The 18645-nt window shown below is 34.2% G+C and overlaps 1 protein-coding gene across 1 annotated transcript in view; it reads left to right on the top strand.

Annotated features, from left to right (window-relative positions):
* Positions 1 to 18645, top strand: part of FSTL5 (follistatin like 5) — a 637910-nt gene that overhangs the window by 329109 nt on the left and 290156 nt on the right. Inside the window, exon 6 of the mRNA XM_081813100.1 lies at positions 9802 to 9922. Coding sequence (XP_081669226.1) covers positions 9802 to 9922 — 121 coding nt within the window. The remainder of the gene's footprint in view (positions 1 to 9801; positions 9923 to 18645) is intronic.

Raw genomic sequence — 18645 nt, forward strand, 5'->3', positions numbered from 1 at the left:
TCTGACCGAATCCAGTTTTTTTTTTTTTTTTAAAGATTTTACTCATTCATTTGAGACAGAGAGAATGAGAGAGAGATTGACAGCATGAGAAGGGGGAGGATCAGAGGGCGAAGCAGACTCCCCGCCGAGCAGGGAGCCCGATGCGGGACTCGATCCAGGGACTCCAGGATCATGACCTGAGCCGAAGGCAGTCGCCCAACCAACTGAGCCACCCAGGCGCCCTGACCGAATCCAGTTTTTATCATAGTAGCTCCATCTAAATCCAAATGGAAAAACCGTTCCTCATTACAAAATGGCAGTGACAGCATTTTAACTATACCTGTTTGAAGTTTCTGCCACGTCAAGTTTGTATCCATTTCCTAGGACAGCCATAACAAAATAACGCAAGGTGGGTTTCTAAATCAACCTCCCTCTCCCTTCCGGAGGCTCAACGTCTAAAATTAAGGAGTTGGCTAAGCCATGCTCTCTCTGAAATATCTGGAGGAGGATCTTTGCTTGTCTCTTTCAGTTTCTGGTAGTGCTAGGCATCCTTGGCATTCCTTGGCTTGTAGATAACATCATTCTGCCTTTGTAGTGACATAGCATCTCTGGGTGCCTGTCTTTGCAACACCTTGCCTTTTCTTAAAAGGACACCAGTCAGGGCGCCTGGGTGGCTCAGTTGATTGGGCAGCCGCCTTCGGCTCAGGTCATGATCCTGGAGTCCCGGGATCGAGTCCCATATCGGGCTCCTTGCTCAGCAGGGGGTCTCCTTCTCCCTCTGATCCTCCCCCCTCTCATGTGCTCTCTCTCTCTCAAATAAATAAATAAAATCTTAAAAAAAAAAAGGACACCAGTCATATTGGATTAAGGAGCCACGCTACTCCAGTATGACCTCATTTTAAGTTATCTAATTACATCTTCAACATCCCTATTTCAAAAAAAAAAAAAAAAGTAACATTCTGAGGTACTCGGGATTAAGACTTCAAAATATCTTTTAAGAAGATACAACTCAACCCATAATAAAGTTCATCTGCTACAAAATTTAGTGTTGTTTTCTCTGTTTCCCTTGATTTGGACTTGCTGTATGTCTGAAAAGTACCCTTCCAATTCATTTGAAAGTTATCTTCAGAAACCCATTTATATCTTGGCTATCCATGAGGTACATGCAAGGAAATTTCTGGGACGTTTACTGACTTCCTTCTGAATACATCCCATACCACATAAGTCATTTCCACCTTCAGCAGTGTATGGTGAAAATGTCAGTACCTCATCTGTCAGTAATCAACTATGAAAAAAAAAAAAAAGAAGGAAAATAACAACAGGAGGTTATAACAAACACTCTAAAAGATAGAATAAATACCTAGATATGTATAGCACAAATATTGTTTTTGCCTTGTGTATTTTTAGGTTACAGGTACTCTTCAAGAACTTTTTGCCAAATATTATAACCAATAATACATATGATTTTATTAAAAAACTTAGAAACATATAATATCATAATTTAATATGGAATTTTAAAATAACTTAGGAGGGTAAAAGGGGAAAGGATCTTAGTGGTGTCTCTTAATAATTTACAAGCTATTATTAGCAGAAATGTGATGTAACTCCAAGATACTGCCAGTGACAAGTAAAAATTAAAGAATATAATTTGGCTTTAAGGTTCTACAATTGCAGCATGAAAGCTGGCTGCACATATTCTATTTTTATTCCACATAATGAATATATATTCTAGAGTTTTTCTTGCAGATTTTCAAGTAAATTAGAACCTAAAGGCCTTTCTAGTTGAGAGTGAAAATGCATAAAAAATGTAATAGATAAAATGAGTAGGATCTTTAGTTTCACAGCTAACAATTTGTCACAGCAAGAAAATATTTGCTAAAATGAACTGACCAGTTATAGAAATAAATCTTGTTCAATCCATCTCTTCACCACTCTAGCTTACCATAAACATCTGTAACTGCACATTTAGTCTTTCAGTCTGAGGCTCGTTTTTGTATGTTAAAAATACCCAATTATAAGATATAAATTTATAGCAAAGTGAAATTTTGGACTTTCAAAAGAATTATGTTTTATGAAGCTGATAAAATTGATGGTAGCACACTGGTAGATTTGCCATTGGCAATGGAGGATCTGGAAGAGTTAAAACAGGTTATAACAGAAGAAAGGAAATCAACAAAGATTAAGATGGCATATGCATGATCAAAAGAGACTGTTTCAGATGGAAAGGAGTGAGTGGTTCTAAATTGATGAAGTCCTATAATATTTTTTTCAAAATAATCTTTTCGATGATCCAAGTGTAGTGGATAAGAACTTTGATTATAGAACCTGGGTTCAAATCATATCCTTACTACTTACTACTTGTGAACCTTTGGCAAGTTACTGAAATTTTCCGTGACTCAGTTTTCCTTCCTATATATTGGCAATAATAATAGTACTTATTACATAAATTTGATATAATATTTATATTATTTACAATATGTATGCTTCCTAGGAACGTGATTAGCACATAGTAAATACAGTGTGTTAGCTATAATTATATTTTCAAAGCTAATAGCAATACGCTCCAAACTGGGTTATCATATTCCAATGTATAATTCATAAAATAATAGCTCACTGCAAAAGCCTCAACAAACATAAAAAAAAATACTTTTTCATAGCATGATCACAAACCTGATGTCTCCCCCAAGTGTTACATATATGACTAGTGTAGTCAGGCACTCAGCTACATAGTAACACATTTGTGGTTTTAAGAACATATATTTTTCCTAAAACAGACCTGAATGTGTGATGCCTGAAGGAAAGATTTCAGGATGAAGTGACCTAAGGTATGAGTATGTTCTTCCTGGCCAGTCTGGGAGGTAGGAAAAGGTCACTAGAAGTGTGACCATTAATGATCATTTGTTGTAAAAAAAAAAAAAAAAAAAGGAGCTCAGAAATGCTCTGGGTGATTTATTCATATGTATATTGAAATCGCTGGGAATATTAAGAGTTAAGGTAAGCAGAAAGATTGTGAATCACCAGCTAAATTTATTTGTGAATTATGGGGAGCGAATGGGAGAGAATTATGTAGCTGAATGGCCTGAGATTCAAAGAAGTAGGTCTTTTCTATCTGTCTCTGTCTCTGTCTCTGTCTCTCTTTCCATCCATCCATTCATCCATCCATCTGTTATCTTTTTATCTATCTAATGAAGACTGGTTTGGGAAACAGAAATAGTACAGAAGTGCCAGTAGGGAGCCGTTTAGTTATTGACCATCTCCCTTGCTGAGGTAGAATGGATATAAGAGAAAAATTGGCCTCCAGTTGTTAAAATTATTAGACAAATGGTTTTCCTAAGGGGCAGCCAGAATTTCTTAAAGTTAATGTGGTAAAGAACATGTTTTTATAAGAAGTGGAAGGTAAAGGAGAGTTTTCTGATCAGAGAGCAGGTCACTATGTTGGGTTTGAGTTGGAAAGGAATGGAGATTGAGTCAGAGAAGGAAATGTACACAGCAATATGGGGAAACTTGGATTTCTTAGGGTCACAGAGGTAAACCAGGGTATGAAACACAAAGGAATTTGTCCAGATTGTCCCTTAGAAGGGAATGGACAACTGTGTCTTGCACTGTGGTCTGAAATGTTGGATCTTTAGGGTAAGATGAGGGGACACATAGGCAGACTTCACCTGGTGGAATGGCACCCTTGAATTTGTTAGCAGTGTTAAAAGATAAGCTGAAGCATATTAAAATTTTAAGAATTTATTTGAGCAAAAATCAATTTGAATTGGGCTGTGCCAAACCAGAAGTGGTTAAGAAGCATTCCACTGAGGGGAGCTAGGGGAAAACTTTTATAGAGAAAAGGAGAAAGCAAAGTAAGGAAATGGTTGATTGGCTATAGCTTAAAGCATACTTGGCTATTTGTGATTGGTTGTCAGTTTTGAAAAGTTGAGGCATTTACAGGCTTAGACTCTGGGTTGTTTACATAGGCACGAGGGCGTTAGAACCAACTGAGTCTAATGGCTTCCTTGTTTAACTTAACGGCAGTAAACATAGGGTTCTTAAAGTGAAATAGTGCTAACAGCTTGGAAAATCTACTCCTTCGGCCTCTCCCTATTTCATAAAATAACCACCCGTAGAATTTAAGTAAGCAAAATCATTCCCTTGTGATTCTCAGTTTAAATAAGCAGCTGTATTGAGTATATTGATTTAGCTCTTTCTTCATTTAGATTCTGTCATCTTAATAAGCTGATTCACATTAGGCATGCATATTAGAATGAAATATTTCCCTAATGTGCACACATGCCAACTCTTTATTAAAATAATTAAAAGAGCTACTTGTTCACAGGATTTAGATTATGTTATACATATTTGACTTAAAAAGCTATTTGCTCAATGACTACCATATGTGAATACATTTACAAAATTAAATAAAAAGCAAGAATAAATAAGACCAGATATTTTTAAGCTATCAGGATGGGCATGGCAATGATGTTTTTGCAACCTTTGTACATACAATTTTCTTTAAAAATGATTACAGCTGTTACATAAGGAATGGACAATTAATCTTTATTTTGAGTTGATAAAGCCTATTACAATTTTAAAGATTTTTTTAAAAGGTTCTGGTGTCTAGTCAACATATTTATTTACTGTAAGATTGGTAAGAATTGTTTTGTCTAATAGATACAAAGTATTTTAGTGAGAACAAACTAAATACAAATAAACAAGCACTTGTCTGGATAGAGAAGGGAGATAAGTGAGAACTTCCAGGGAATGTCATGGTAATTAATCCTATTTAACATTTTAAAGCCCCATAAACCTTCTGGTAGACGAAATATGGCAGCAGAAAACCATGTGTTTGACTTAGAAGGGCAGTGGCAAAGCCAGTAGGTAATCTTCCCAGCGCTGGCAATTACCTTTCAAGTGCTAAAGATTTCAGGGGGGTAATAACAGCAACAGTGAGCACTTACCAGAGAAGGGTAAGGTCTGTAAGGTTTAGTTGCAGCTTGAGGCTACAATTAAGAAATAGTACTTTCAATTCTATCTGGAAACATTAGTAATGAGTTTCAAATATTCTTTTTTTTATGCTATTCATAATATGCACAAGACAATTGGAAAATTAAAATTTTGTTTTTAAAACTTTTAAACATATCATTTATAGCATCTTTCCTTTAGAATGTTAAAGTACATTTAAAACTTGGGCATTCATATTCAGAAAATCCGTGTGAGCCATATAGAATGCCTTAAAAATAAAACATTTTTCTTCTTATTAATGTTATCTCTTCAACAGGTCTTTCAAGAGAATTAATGTTGGCCCTATTGATTTTTTAAATGTTATAAAACTAAAAAAGAACTTAAAAGATTAAAAGATGTAATTAATTTTTATGTAATCCTTTTCTTCTAATACAGCTATTTCAGGATAGCATTGGTTATATATGATTAACAATTATAATTTGTAATGTTAATTATTTACTCTCTGCCCTTTCACCTTGTTTATTTTTTAGAACACTGTTGACAATCTGTAATTATCTTGTTTATTTAATTATTTGATTACCTGTTCTCACTTGTCCTCTTTAGAAAATTAACTCCATGAGGACAAAGATTATGTCATTCTTATTTACTACCGTATCTCCAACCCCTAGCACAGTTCTTGGCACATGTTGGTTGTTAAAAAGGGAAAGACAAAAGGAGGGAGGAAGGGAGAGGGGAGAAGCAGAAAGCTAGTGTACAAGGAGATGTTCAGAGAACCAACTAGTAGAGAAGCCAACCCATCTGTATCGAGTATGTAGGAGAGGCTTAAAGATAACAGCGGAAGAATATGTATTTCTAACAAAGTATATTTATTTCCTGACCCCTTAAGCTTTGATGCAGTCTACACATTTGTCAAGTAAAGAGTGAGTATATCTTCTTATCCTCAACTTCACAAATGTGATGTACTTTCTTTAAAACAGAGGACCACTGAGCTCTGATCTACTGAGATCACTGTTATTGTGACATGGTCATGATTAGTTTGAGGAAGAATAGCTGGCAAAGGGTGAGGAAGAGCTCATCCTCTGATGTGCTCTTGAGCAAATGATTGGTGTGTTTTCTAGGAGTTTACAGTTGCTGTTTTTCTGTCTCCACCAAGGAGAATAAAGAAAAAGACACAGAACTGGAAGATTCTACTCCATTGTCCTCGCTCACCCTCATCACCATGACCTGACTTGAGACAATCAAAATTGATCCTATGTATTTTACCTCTTTTATGAGAGTCAGTATAATAGTCTTTGATTTCTAAGTCATGATATATGACCAGAAAACTGATATTCACACATCTCCACAGCAGGGAGACAATCCTCTTCACCCACCTCTGGCGTTTTCTTTTTTTCTTTCCAGTTTTATTTATCCTCAAATAACTTATTGTCTGACATGCTATATATTTTACTTATATATTTATTTTTCCCCCTTTACTAGCATATAAGTTACACATGGGAGGGATTTTTGTCTGTCTTGTTTTCAGAGTCTAGGAGTCTGACACATAGTAGATAGTTAAAAATGATTTGTTGAATAGATATCTAAATAAACAAATGAAGGAGAATAATGGAGAATAGTTTACTTTGGGAGGGACAGGGTTTTTTTTTTTTTGGTTTTATTTTTGTTTTTTTGTTTCGGGACAAAAAAGAATATAATATCAAAACACTGAATCATCCCTGAGTTATTACAATTCCTCGTACAACCTTGACAGTTCTATTACTTTGAAATTAAATATGTATCCCCTCTGGGATGCTGTATATACCTGAGCTCCCTGGATGACAGACATTCTACTAATACTTCTATTTTGTCACACTGACACTAATCTCTGTGGAGCCCAAGATTCATGTAACCTGATTTTTGATCATTAAAGAAAGTGAGACTCTTTAATTGTCTTTTAGCCTTAGAGAGTTCACCAAACACTGATAAATTTGGGAAACATACTCAATATTTTACAGTAGATAACAAAAAAAAATTATGAGTGGTCTCCTTGACTAAAGCTTCATTGTAGGATACTTAGATAACAATATATTCACTGAGTCTGGCTCTGTCATGACCACTAGTCCAGAAATAACATGTGTTTTGAGGAGCCTAGACTGGGAAGTTTTTGGAACCAGTGCCAGACATAAATAAAAGACATGCTGGCAACTATGAAAGCCCTACAAGTTTGCATCCTCTGTGTCAGAGAATGCTTAATGTATTACTGTGCACTTGGGAAGGAAACCTGCTTATTTTCTATCATACTTTCTTGCAGACAATCAGACACTCATTACTTTAAGGTTATCAAAACCGTCGATATCTAAAGCAATTTCTCCATGCTGGTTGAAAGGTCATAGGAAAGTATCGCCCTCATTTGGAATACCCTGGACTATACACAGATCCATCAGGAAACCTAAAAGAGAGAAGTTACTAGGAAATATGTTTTAAGTAGGCTGCTTTTGACCAAAAAATGGAGAAAACATGTATTTGAAATATTGATGATATGAGAAAAGTTACCTCTCTCCTGTACATGGGCATGGTCCAATATAGGTGAACAGAGTTGGGTTTTTTTGTTTTTTGTTTTTTGTTTTAGAAAGCATTTAGCCAGAACCATTTGCTTCTCTCGTGCATACTCATTAAAACAGCACGTCCAGCTTAAGTTGTATAATCATGATCAAATCAAGATCAAGATCAAATCAAGATCAAGCTGGTCTTATGCCAACATTCAGAAAAAAAAAAAGGTAGAAGTTCATTCTCTTTGTCTAATACATGACTTAATTTGAGTAAACTATTAAAATAGAAAATATGAGACAGAAAATGATGAAGATTTTCTCCAGGTTTTTCCATCTCCTTTTCTTTATGAACATGTATGAGAATAAACACCACTAAAAAATATTATTAAAATACTTGACCAAACCCTGGTGTCACTGCATCCTTAAAATTACTACAATGCTTGCATTGTAGATCTTTAAGAAGAGCATAGTGAGGTAAGATGAAATACGCTGTTCCCCTAACCCCCGGGAAAAAGTAATTTTCCATGATCTAACAAATAACAGATGGAGAATGACTGAGAGCTCTGTTGCTTTCTAAACAGAAAAGCAGTATTAGTTTTCTCATTAGGCTTATAGGAGAGATGGCTTCAGCCATTAGGTAGTTTCGTTAATCCTTCCAGCTGGACTGTGCAAGAGTGTAGGGCTTAATACTCCCTCTCAACAATATCTATTTATATGGATCAATTAAAGCAGATAAATGTTTTGCCTCGTTTCCCCCCTAAGGCAGCGAATATCAGCTTAAACAATGAAATGCGAATACATTACGCAAGAGTAGATAACCCAATATCGTGTGGCAGTTCTGTTTGGCAGTGCTCAGGTGGCTGGAGGCTGGAGCAGGCTGGGGCTCTAGTGACCCTTGTGCTAGACTCCATCCTCAGAGCTGCCTCTACAGCTCATCCACACTCAGGTGTAACTGAACTTTTAATATGGAAGTGTTCCCCAAAGGATTCTAAAAAAATAGTTTGATAGCATCTGAGAATATTTAGAAGTTAGTATCACTAATCCGCCGTTGATCTAACAAAGAAAGTCTGAAGCATACTGCTTTATCAAAAATAGTAATACACCGTGAATACACAGCAGTGCTTGTGCAAGCTGGTGTGGAAATCAGCAGTGAATTGTTTGAATAAGAAGCACATCACATTTTTAAAAAAATCATTATTTTTGACTTTAAATGATTACTTTTGAGTGCACATTATATGTTGCCTTGCCTCTAACTCTATGTGAGTATATGTGTGCCTGTTTATGTGTATATATGCGTCTGCGTGTGTGCGTGTGTATAATCTTCACGACAGCCATTTGAGATAAATGTTACTATCTTCAATTTCTAACTGAGGAAAGGTTAAATGATTTGCCAGAAATTATAGAACTGGTAAGTGGCATTGGCAGAAACGGAACCCAGAGCTGGCTGACTTCAAGAGCCTGCATTTTCTTACATGGCACCGCCTTTTAAAAAAACACACACTCTAATGCGCAGCTGGACTGCCTTTATATGCGGGAGAATAGGAAAAGCTATGGACGCAGCTCTGCAGCCCCCCAGATGGATAGAAATGTTTGAAAAATCTTGGGGAGCTCTTTTATTTGAGAGGCAATAGTCAAAGCAGTAGAGTATAAAAAAGCTACAGCCTCAGTCCATAGGACAGAGCACAGAGTAGAAAAGCAGTTTGATGATTTTTCTCACCCACACTTGGATAGATTTTCACCATCAATCGGTGCATTAATCCTCTCTGGCTCCTGGAAACAGTCATTTGCTTAATAGCTCTTTTGTGACGGAGAGAGTTAATGCACAATCCCAAACGGCTTAACTTCCAGCTGAGGAGGAGTTTAGGCAGAGAAGGAAAAAAAAATCTAACTTCATTTTTCACAAATATTTTGAAGATGAAACTTAGAACAAACGATCTCACTATTTTTGTTGAGAAAGAGCCCTGTTTTATTTTGACAGAGGTCACTGAGACGTAGGAGGCAATTTTCATGTGGAGATATTTCCTTGAGTCAGTATAAATGGAGCAAAGAAAATGAGTGAAATACAAAATGTCCTTGTAAATTTCAGATTTTTCTGGGTCCTACTGTGAAAATTTTGTGTTAGAAAGTTTGGACTAAATTCTAAGTACCTATCTGAACTTTTTAACTTTATATCTTTGGAACAGTTAAAAATAATTGTCCAGTGACCGAAAATCTGTATTTTTCATAGGTTCTGTTCTTTGCCCTACTGCAGACTCAAAATGATTTATTAAATGATTATTATGTATAACTATTTGTGCTATAGAAATGTTTAGATGATTATAATCGTATGGCTTAATTTTCTTGTCAGGTGATAAAACAGGAAGAACTTGGCAAGGATCTTTCTGATTGTACTTTGTATGACCTACTGAAATACGATGATTTTGACTCTGACAAGCACCTGGCTCTTGAAGAACTTTATAGAACATTCCGTGAGTATAATATGCATTCTCTAATTCTTCTTTGTTCTTTTTCCTGTTTCTTTACACAATATTGTGTGTTTGCTTGATCTCAAAGTACAAGCTGTTTTTTTAAGAGAAGTGATATAAGTAATATAATTGAAGTACTTAACTGTGTTGAAACATATGTAAAAGCTAAGGAGTTTAATAATTCCAAAATGAAAAACTGGGAATACTTGATAACCCTAGAAATCAGTTCTTCCTGATTTTATTTGAAAACATTAATTCCACAATGTTTTTTCTAAGGTTTGGAGTAGGAGCAGCGCTTGACTGGTTTTCACCATATATCAAAAACAATTTAATTATTTATGCAGTGACTTTTTTTTTTCTACACTATTGGGAAACTAAAGTAGATTACTAGATAGAGTTTGTATTATGTTAACAAGCATAGGAATGGATAATTGTATTTATGTTAAGGTACTTTGGAATAATTTATATATGTTTCAGTTGCTTAAAGACTTCTTACAATTGACTATATGGGCTTTATAAAAGAGAATTATAAAGATGATCTCTCTGGCTTAAAAAAGTTGTCTACCAGGTTATTTTTTTTAAAATAATTCAAAGAGGAAAGACTAGGGGACAAAAACCAGAAAGGAAAGATTTAGGAGATGTGCACAAAAATTAAATTAACTGGTTGGTGTTTTGAAAATCACCAAAGAATCAAAGTTCAACAGGATTTAATTTAGCACTGAAACCAGTATTTTTATTCTATCTTCTATCTATCTATCATCTATCTATCTATCATATATCTTTAATATGTTATATGTATATATATGTATATATTGCTTTCCAGAAAGGCAGGAAATAGTATATGTACTTAGTGTGAAAAGATCTCTTTTGTATTATGCCTCTGCCATCTATCAGTGGTCTGATATTAGGGAAATTACTTAAATTTCTGAAAATTCATATAAACAAGGATAGTAATTTTCTTGTTATATGATAATTTTATATTAAACATTAAATTATACGTTGTGTAATATTTGGTACAAGCAAAATAATATATGTGAAATAGTTGCAGGTTACAAAGCTTTAAGGCAAGATATCAGTATGCTCTTCAGATTTAATTAAATTGCATTTCCATTTTAAATTAAAAGGCAGGATAACAAGGCAGGATGACTCTATAAACAGTTAATCCCTTAAAAGTATGTCACAAGGTGAAACTATATTTCAAAGATAACAACAAGAAAGCAGTATTATTATTATTCTGTGTTTGTATGAAGAAACTGAAGCACAGAGAAGTTAAGAACTAAGTGGCTGAGTTTATAATTAAACCTCTGTCAGACTATGATGTCTATGTGTTTTCCACTAAACTCTACTCCGTAATAGGCATTAGTTTGTATGCTCACGGTGGCAAGGAGAAGATATTATGGTTTATCAGGAAGAAATTTTGTTTATATTGTTTTATATTTATATTATATTCATACCATCCTAATATATTATTATATAAATGCTATGTGCCAGATAGAAGGGATCAACATCATAAAAAGACCTACATGAAATATTAAGTGAATTGAGAAAATACTCTCCAGTTTGAGAAATCAAACAGAATTTTTAAAGATGGTAGCTATTGAATTAGTCTCCAGGATGAGTGGATATGAGCTTTGGGGAACAGGAGATGGGAAATTGGACAAAAAGAATAGCATACATAAAAACTCAAGTGTGTGGCATTTCAGGTATTTACAGAAACTAATTCAACTGCAAGATCTGTTCCAGGTCTGAAATTCTATGAAAATATTCAATTATTATTGCCATTTTACTAACTTGTTTTATTAAACAAGCAGTCTAATCTACCAACTCCAATCCCTCACCCTTACACTATGCAGATACATGGATTTGACTAAATAAAAGTAATTGAAACTTGTAGCAAGAGCAGAAAATATTTTTAATGGTATGCAATTGATCAAGCATCAATAAGATAATTAAGTGGATGTCTGTGTAGAATTTTTATTCAAAATAAGGTTATTGTTGGTAATGAAATGGTGGAGCTAGAAACTAAAACAGTAAAAGTAGTGTATAAATAATATGTTATTTTTATGACAGCACAGCAAAGACTGAATAATGATTCCTGGCAATATCAGTAAATAAGAATCTTGTCCAGAATATTGCTGCTTGTACCTATTCCAGGGAAAAAATGATACTGCGTTTTGAGATATGATTTGATGTTGCTAAGGAAGGCAAGGTGGATCAGTTTATTGTTCTGATAAAGAAAATTCTGCAACTCAGGAATCTGTATCATCAATAAAAACATTCAGTAGAGAAAACAGTAAAGTTTTATCTATGAAGGAGCTACATTATACTAGGAACTGTTGAAGCTGAAAGGGAAAAAATCTATATGATTTGGGTTAACTATTAGAAGGTAATATGGTAACAATTTTATGGAAATTATTTTTGGTAAATGCAATGAACTTAATGAATATTGTAATATATCTGCCATTAGGTCAAAATTATGTATAACACAAAAGGCCTACATTTTTAATATTCTAAGTCATAAAGAGATAGTAGGTAACGAAAGCACTTGGCAATCAGCAATCATATTATGATCTTTTTTTTTCTTTTTATATAATTGCAAAACTAACCCTTAACAATGGTAAAATGATGTTCACATAATCATTTAGAGGAGATAATGTTTTTCTAAGTAATGCTGGAATTATATGGAATATTTTAATATTCTTTCTGGTCTCACCAAGCAATTTTCTGGAAAGTATTACATTTTCAGTGTTGCACTTATTTAAACAGGTCATCAAACTATACAACGATCCCTCAGAGATAGCAGAATTAATTTGTATGGATTGTGTCTGCATTAACAAGAGGTATTTATACGTCTTCAATAGGAAATATATATCTATTTCTTTCTTCCCATCTATTATAATACTTTACAACTAAACCCACTTTGGTCTTGTGAAGTTTAGTGACAGGTTTTTTATAATGGCATGATTTCAAAAAGTCACTGTATTATAAAATACTACGGTAGTTTCATGAATAAAAATGTGTAACAATAGTGAGAAAAGCAATCTATTCAAAAATCATGTATTAAATACCCATGTGTATAGAATGCTGTGATAGTTAAAACAACTTAAAAAGATTGTTTTTCTTTCCCTTAGGAATATGTAATCTCAGACAGACAATGACAAAAATGACAGATCTAGTATGGATAAAAATAATTTTTTTTTTTACATCCAGAATGATTCCTCCAGGTAGTTCCTAAACAAAACCCAGAAAATGAAAAAGTCCCTAAATGAATGTACAGAGGAATAAACTGTCTAGAGAAGTAAAAAAAAAAAAAAACAACCAACCTTCTCTTGATCCATTAATTATTTCCTGGTAGATACAGAGTTTTGGAGTTCCGGTTTATCATTCTTTCTGCCATGGGTAATAAAATGGAAGAAAGTAAAGTAAAAGGTAATGTGCAAACAAGAAAAGGTTAAAGGTAAAAAATAGCACATCATCAACTGTATAAGGCTTTCTGTAAAATAGCCTTTTTCCCCCCTCCTTTTTGGAAAAGATGAATTATTTTAATGTTTTACAATAGGCATTGGATGGTATTCTTAATTTTTTTCTCCAGAATTTTTGGCATTATTAAAAAGGTATTTAAAATAAATCCTCAGTGTTAGTATCAAATATTCTAAATTATGCCTCATTTGATTAACAAATTTGGAAATCTATTTAATGGGATCAAATAAATTTTAAATGAAGTCAGTGACATGGTTTTGAATACTTAGAGGAAATACTAAATCCTCTGGTCAGATGGTGAACACCTTTCACCCAGGCATTTTGTTGTCTTGAATATTTTCAGTAAAGCATGTAGATTTTTCAGTGCAAAGGTTTCTTACACAATTAAAAATGAGTCAACAATGCCATCATTAATCACAAGGACTTGAATTAACATACAAGGAACCAGCACTTTATTTTCTTCCCATTCAAAATTAAGTTAAAATGTTTGATTGTTTGATTTACATGGAACACTACATTTTCATTTTAAATCTGTAGGTAAATCTAAATGATTTGCCATCAAACATGACCATACACTAAATTAAGGCATTCAGTTTCAAAAGTGATATTCAGATAAATGTTTATGTTTACCTATTTTTGTAGTCAAACTCAATTAAGATGATAAAATGCCATGATAGGATTATTGATTTTAGGAATTAATTGTTTTTATTTCTAGCTAGCAAAAATGGTGCAATTGGCTATCCAGAAAATAATATTTGTTTGGAGAATGCTTTCTATGTACTTTATTTTCTTAAATTATAAGTTAAATTATAAATTGAGAGTTAAATTATAAATTGTTTGACTCTAGTTCCAAGTCTAAAATTGTATGAAATGAGGAGTTTGCAATTCTGATAGATTCTTCAAATTCCATTAAACCCTTATGAGTTGCAGTTCCCAAAACTATATACATGTATTTCAAGATATATATGTATTCTAGTAGTTCAAGTTCTAATGTCACACTTAAATAAATCTCTATGAATTCAAAATGATCTTTATGTGTGGAAGGATCCAAAAAAAGATGTGTTTCTACTAGGCATGAAATAATTAGTTTTTTACAAGTATAATGCATCAACTGTGAGCATTTATATTGAAACTAATTGTATAATAGTTCTCTCTCCTTTCTTAAAAAGAGTAGGTAATTAGGAGTCTAAAATTTTAAAATATTAAAAAAAAACATGGAACACTTATTTTAAATTGCCTAACTATTCATGATTATACTCAAAATGTCATCTCTTTTTATATGAAACCCTTCTTAATAGGATATAGTTTTAATAATGACATTATAAGGAAAAATCATTTTCTAGGAAATCACAATTGCTATAATAAAAATATTACTTATTGGAACCATCTAATAATCAGAGCAATGAAATATGAATATTATGTTAATATTCATAGATATTAGATCATTAGTATATGAAAGGCATTTTTTGAGAAAAATAGCAGAGTTTAGTGAGAATTAAGACTCTTAACGGTAATATGGGTTAAAGGTGATAGTGCCAGGACTAAAGGAGCAATAGTAATAATACAGAGAACTGGTCATATTTGGACAATAACTCACAAGCAGAATCCTCTCAACTTGATGAATGATTACATATGCATGGGATGGAAAGAATAGGGTCAAGGATAATGTCTAGGTCTCTAGCTTGCATACCAAAGTGAACAATGATGCTATTCATTAAAGTTGGGCACACAGGAAGAGAAGCACGTTTGGGGACATATACTGAGTTAAATTTTCAACATATTGGCATATTCACATAGAAACCCTTGGTTGGAGAATATTGTGGTCTAGAGCTCACGTGGGAGTTCAGGACAACAAATAGAGATATGGGGCATATAGTTAAAATTTGATAATATGGCAAGGAATGGAGTATCCAAGGTGAGTATGTAAAGACAGAGAGATGAGCAAAAGAGCAATAGGGAACTAAAACTTAAAATTAATTAATTTAAAAACAAAACAAGTGAACAAAAAAACAGAGAGGTAGGAAGGAAACCAAAGGACTACACCTTCATAAAATTTTAATAAGAAATTTCCTTGCCTGAGTTCAAAACAAGAGAGTATATGACAGATAAATAAATGGCCACTGGATTTCTCAGTAAGGAGGTCGTTGGTGACTTTGGGCACAGCATTTTCGGCAGAGATGTAGAGATAGAAGCAAAAGTGCTGGTGGTTGAGAGGTTAAATGTAAAAAAAAAAAAAAGAAAGAAAAGTGAAATAAAGAAAAATAAAAAAAGTGCCGAGCAAAGAAGCAGAGCATGCAAGCATACATTGAGTATATATTTAGATAAAATCCAAAATAGGTAAAACTCATCTATGGTTTTAGTAGTTCACATGATGGTTGCCTTTGGAGGAATTGGCAGGTGATGGGGTGGGAACATAAGGTGAGAAGGGGACTTTTAGAATGCTCATAGCATTCTACTTTTAGCCTTACAAAAAAATCCCACACTGGTTTGGGAAAGGCAAATTTAGACATTGATATAGCTACTGTAGAATAGCCTCACACACGGATCATTGTAGTATGAAACCTTGTAGCAACTTTAATTGCCTGGTACATTGGAAAAATAACTCCTCTACAACATACTTTGATTAAAAAAATAATTCACTTGTTTGTATAATTATAATTTTCTATGTTGGAGTTTATAGATATGCCTTGACAGTTTTGATAAATAAAACTCAGCACCATTCACTTACAGGTAATTTCCACTTTATATTACTGTTACTCTATCAAGTTCTTTAGACCTTATAGGGAAAGGACTGTCTAACATGATTGTTGAGACCCAACCTATAGACATGTATTCCAAAAGGACAAATTTTGGTCCTAAACAAAATAAATTATTTTTACATACGAACTGTGAAGATAAAGACAACAGGTAAGGCAATACCAATTTAGACTATAATTTTAAAAAGAAAGTATTATTTTTTTTTCCATTTTATGACCCTGTCCTCCCAATTGTTAACATTACCTTAATCTTTGGTAGCTGGTGCACCTTTATGTTTCTTCTTTTACCTATAGCCTCTTTCACGATTTCTCACTGGTAATTTTGCTTGCTGACCTATTTGGAACTCCTAAAAGCAGACAATTAAATATTTTAGCTTCTCTTTTATTTCAAGTGAAACAGTTGTATTTATTTCTTAAAGTATTGACTCTTTTTGTCACATAGATATTGAGAGCAAGGCCTTTTCTGACGCAAAATAAAATTGAAATAAACAATAAAATGGAAATTGATTATTCATTCTTATTTTTCCACACTGCACCATATCTCGTCAAACATAACTTAGCGGGTCTAACTTAAATTACTTTCCCCTGACTTCAGCACGGTATTCAGCAACAGAGCTAGCCTAAGGCTGTTTTGGACTTTCAAAATCATTTCTGTAAGTCATTGGTGCTTTGGCTTTGTTAACCCTGTTCTTTACACCAATTTCTCAGAAACTCCTTGGAATTGAGCCTTGCATTGTGCTTGTGTGGTTCTGAAACCCTATCTGCATGGCATCTTCTTCATAATGGCTTTCCTTTGGAGATCACCAGCTACATTACTGCCCCAGATCTGATCTATTTGGGCATGACAGAGTTGCTGCAGCTTGGCACCAAAGCCTTAGCTTCAACGTAAGAGTATCTCGGGGCACCTGGCAGGGTCAGGCAGTAGAACATGTGACTCTTCATCTCAGGGCCAAGAGGTCAAGCCCCATGTGGGGTGTGGAACCTATTTAAATAAACAAACAAACAAACAAAGTATCTCAGATTTCCAAACTGAGTTTCTACTAATGGGATTTAATTTTTAATTGGCTAACTATTGTTCAACAGTTTAAAACAATGTGAATGTAATGTATCATATTTTAATTACTAGCTGTTTTCTGAAATCCCTACTCAAGGTTAGTCTGAGAAAATGCATTTCATTTACATTTTTCAGTTGAGAGTTTCTTTTTTTTTTAAGATTTTATTTATTTGAGAGAGAAAGCACAAGCAGAGGGAGAAAGAGGCTCCCTGATTTGGGGATCTACCCAGGACCCTGGGATCATGACCTGAGCCGAAGGCAGACGCTTAACTGACTGAGCCACACAGGCGCCCCAGTTGAAAGTTTCTTTCTTTTTTTTTTTTTTAAAGATTTCATTTATTTATTTGACAGAGAGATAGAGAGAGAGTATAAGTAGGCAAAGAGGCAGGCAGAGGGAGAGGGAGAAGCAGGCTCTCCGCTGAGCAAGGAGCCCGATGTGGGGCTCGATCCCAGGACCCCAGGACCAGGACCCGAGCCGAAGGCAGATGCTCAATGACTGAGCCACCCAGGTGTACCTGAAAGTTTCTTTATGGGATTCTTCCCTGTCAAATGATCCATTATGGAGGCATTTACCTACAAAGTGAAGGCTATGATATATAAAATCAAATGTTTTTTAAATATATAAGATAATCATGCATGTTTAGGCAATTAAACTTTTAAAACTATTTTTTTTTTAATTCAAGGATTGGAAGCTAGTACTTAGAAAATACATTTTTGCCAAGTGTATTTTAATATATAATTATTATTACCCTCACATATTTTTAAACCAGCCAGAGGCCTACCCTCTTATTTAAGAGAGTTCTACCACTTTCATGGAGTAGTTACATGGGTGTAACCAGATAAACAAAGAAGTTTTAGTAGGCGTTATCAATAATATATAGAAATAATAAGATTTAAGTCCACTCTCTAATAATAGTTTGAATCTAACCTGTCTTGTTAAAAAAAAAAAAAAGAAGAAGAAATGAATCAAAACAAGATAAATAGATTTTTTAGTTTTAATAATTTTTATTTATTTATTTTATTATTTTTTTTTTAAAGATTTTATTTATTTGACAGAGAGAGACACAGCGAGAGAGGGAACACAAGCAGGGGGAGCGGGAGAGGGAGAAGCAGGCTTCCCACTGTGCAGGGAGCCCGATGTGGGGCTCGATCCCAGGACCCTGGGACCATGACCTGAGCTGAAGGCAGACGCTTAATGACTGAGCCACCCAGGCGCCCCTTATTTATTTTATGTAATGTTATGTTAATCACCATACATTACATCATTAGTTTTGATGTAGTGTTCCATGATTCATTGTTTGCATTTAACAACCCGTACTCCATTCAGTATGTGCCCTCTTTAATACCCATCACCAGGCTAACTCATCCCCCCACCCCCTCCCCTCTAGAACCCTCAGTTTGTTTCTCAGAGTCCATAGTCTCTCATGGTTCCTCTC

Source organism: Leptonychotes weddellii, chromosome 2 (genome assembly GCF_054177405.1).
Source record: "Leptonychotes weddellii isolate Sample4059 chromosome 2, ASM5417740v2, whole genome shotgun sequence".
Lineage (NCBI taxonomy): Eukaryota > Metazoa > Chordata > Mammalia > Carnivora > Phocidae > Leptonychotes > Leptonychotes weddellii.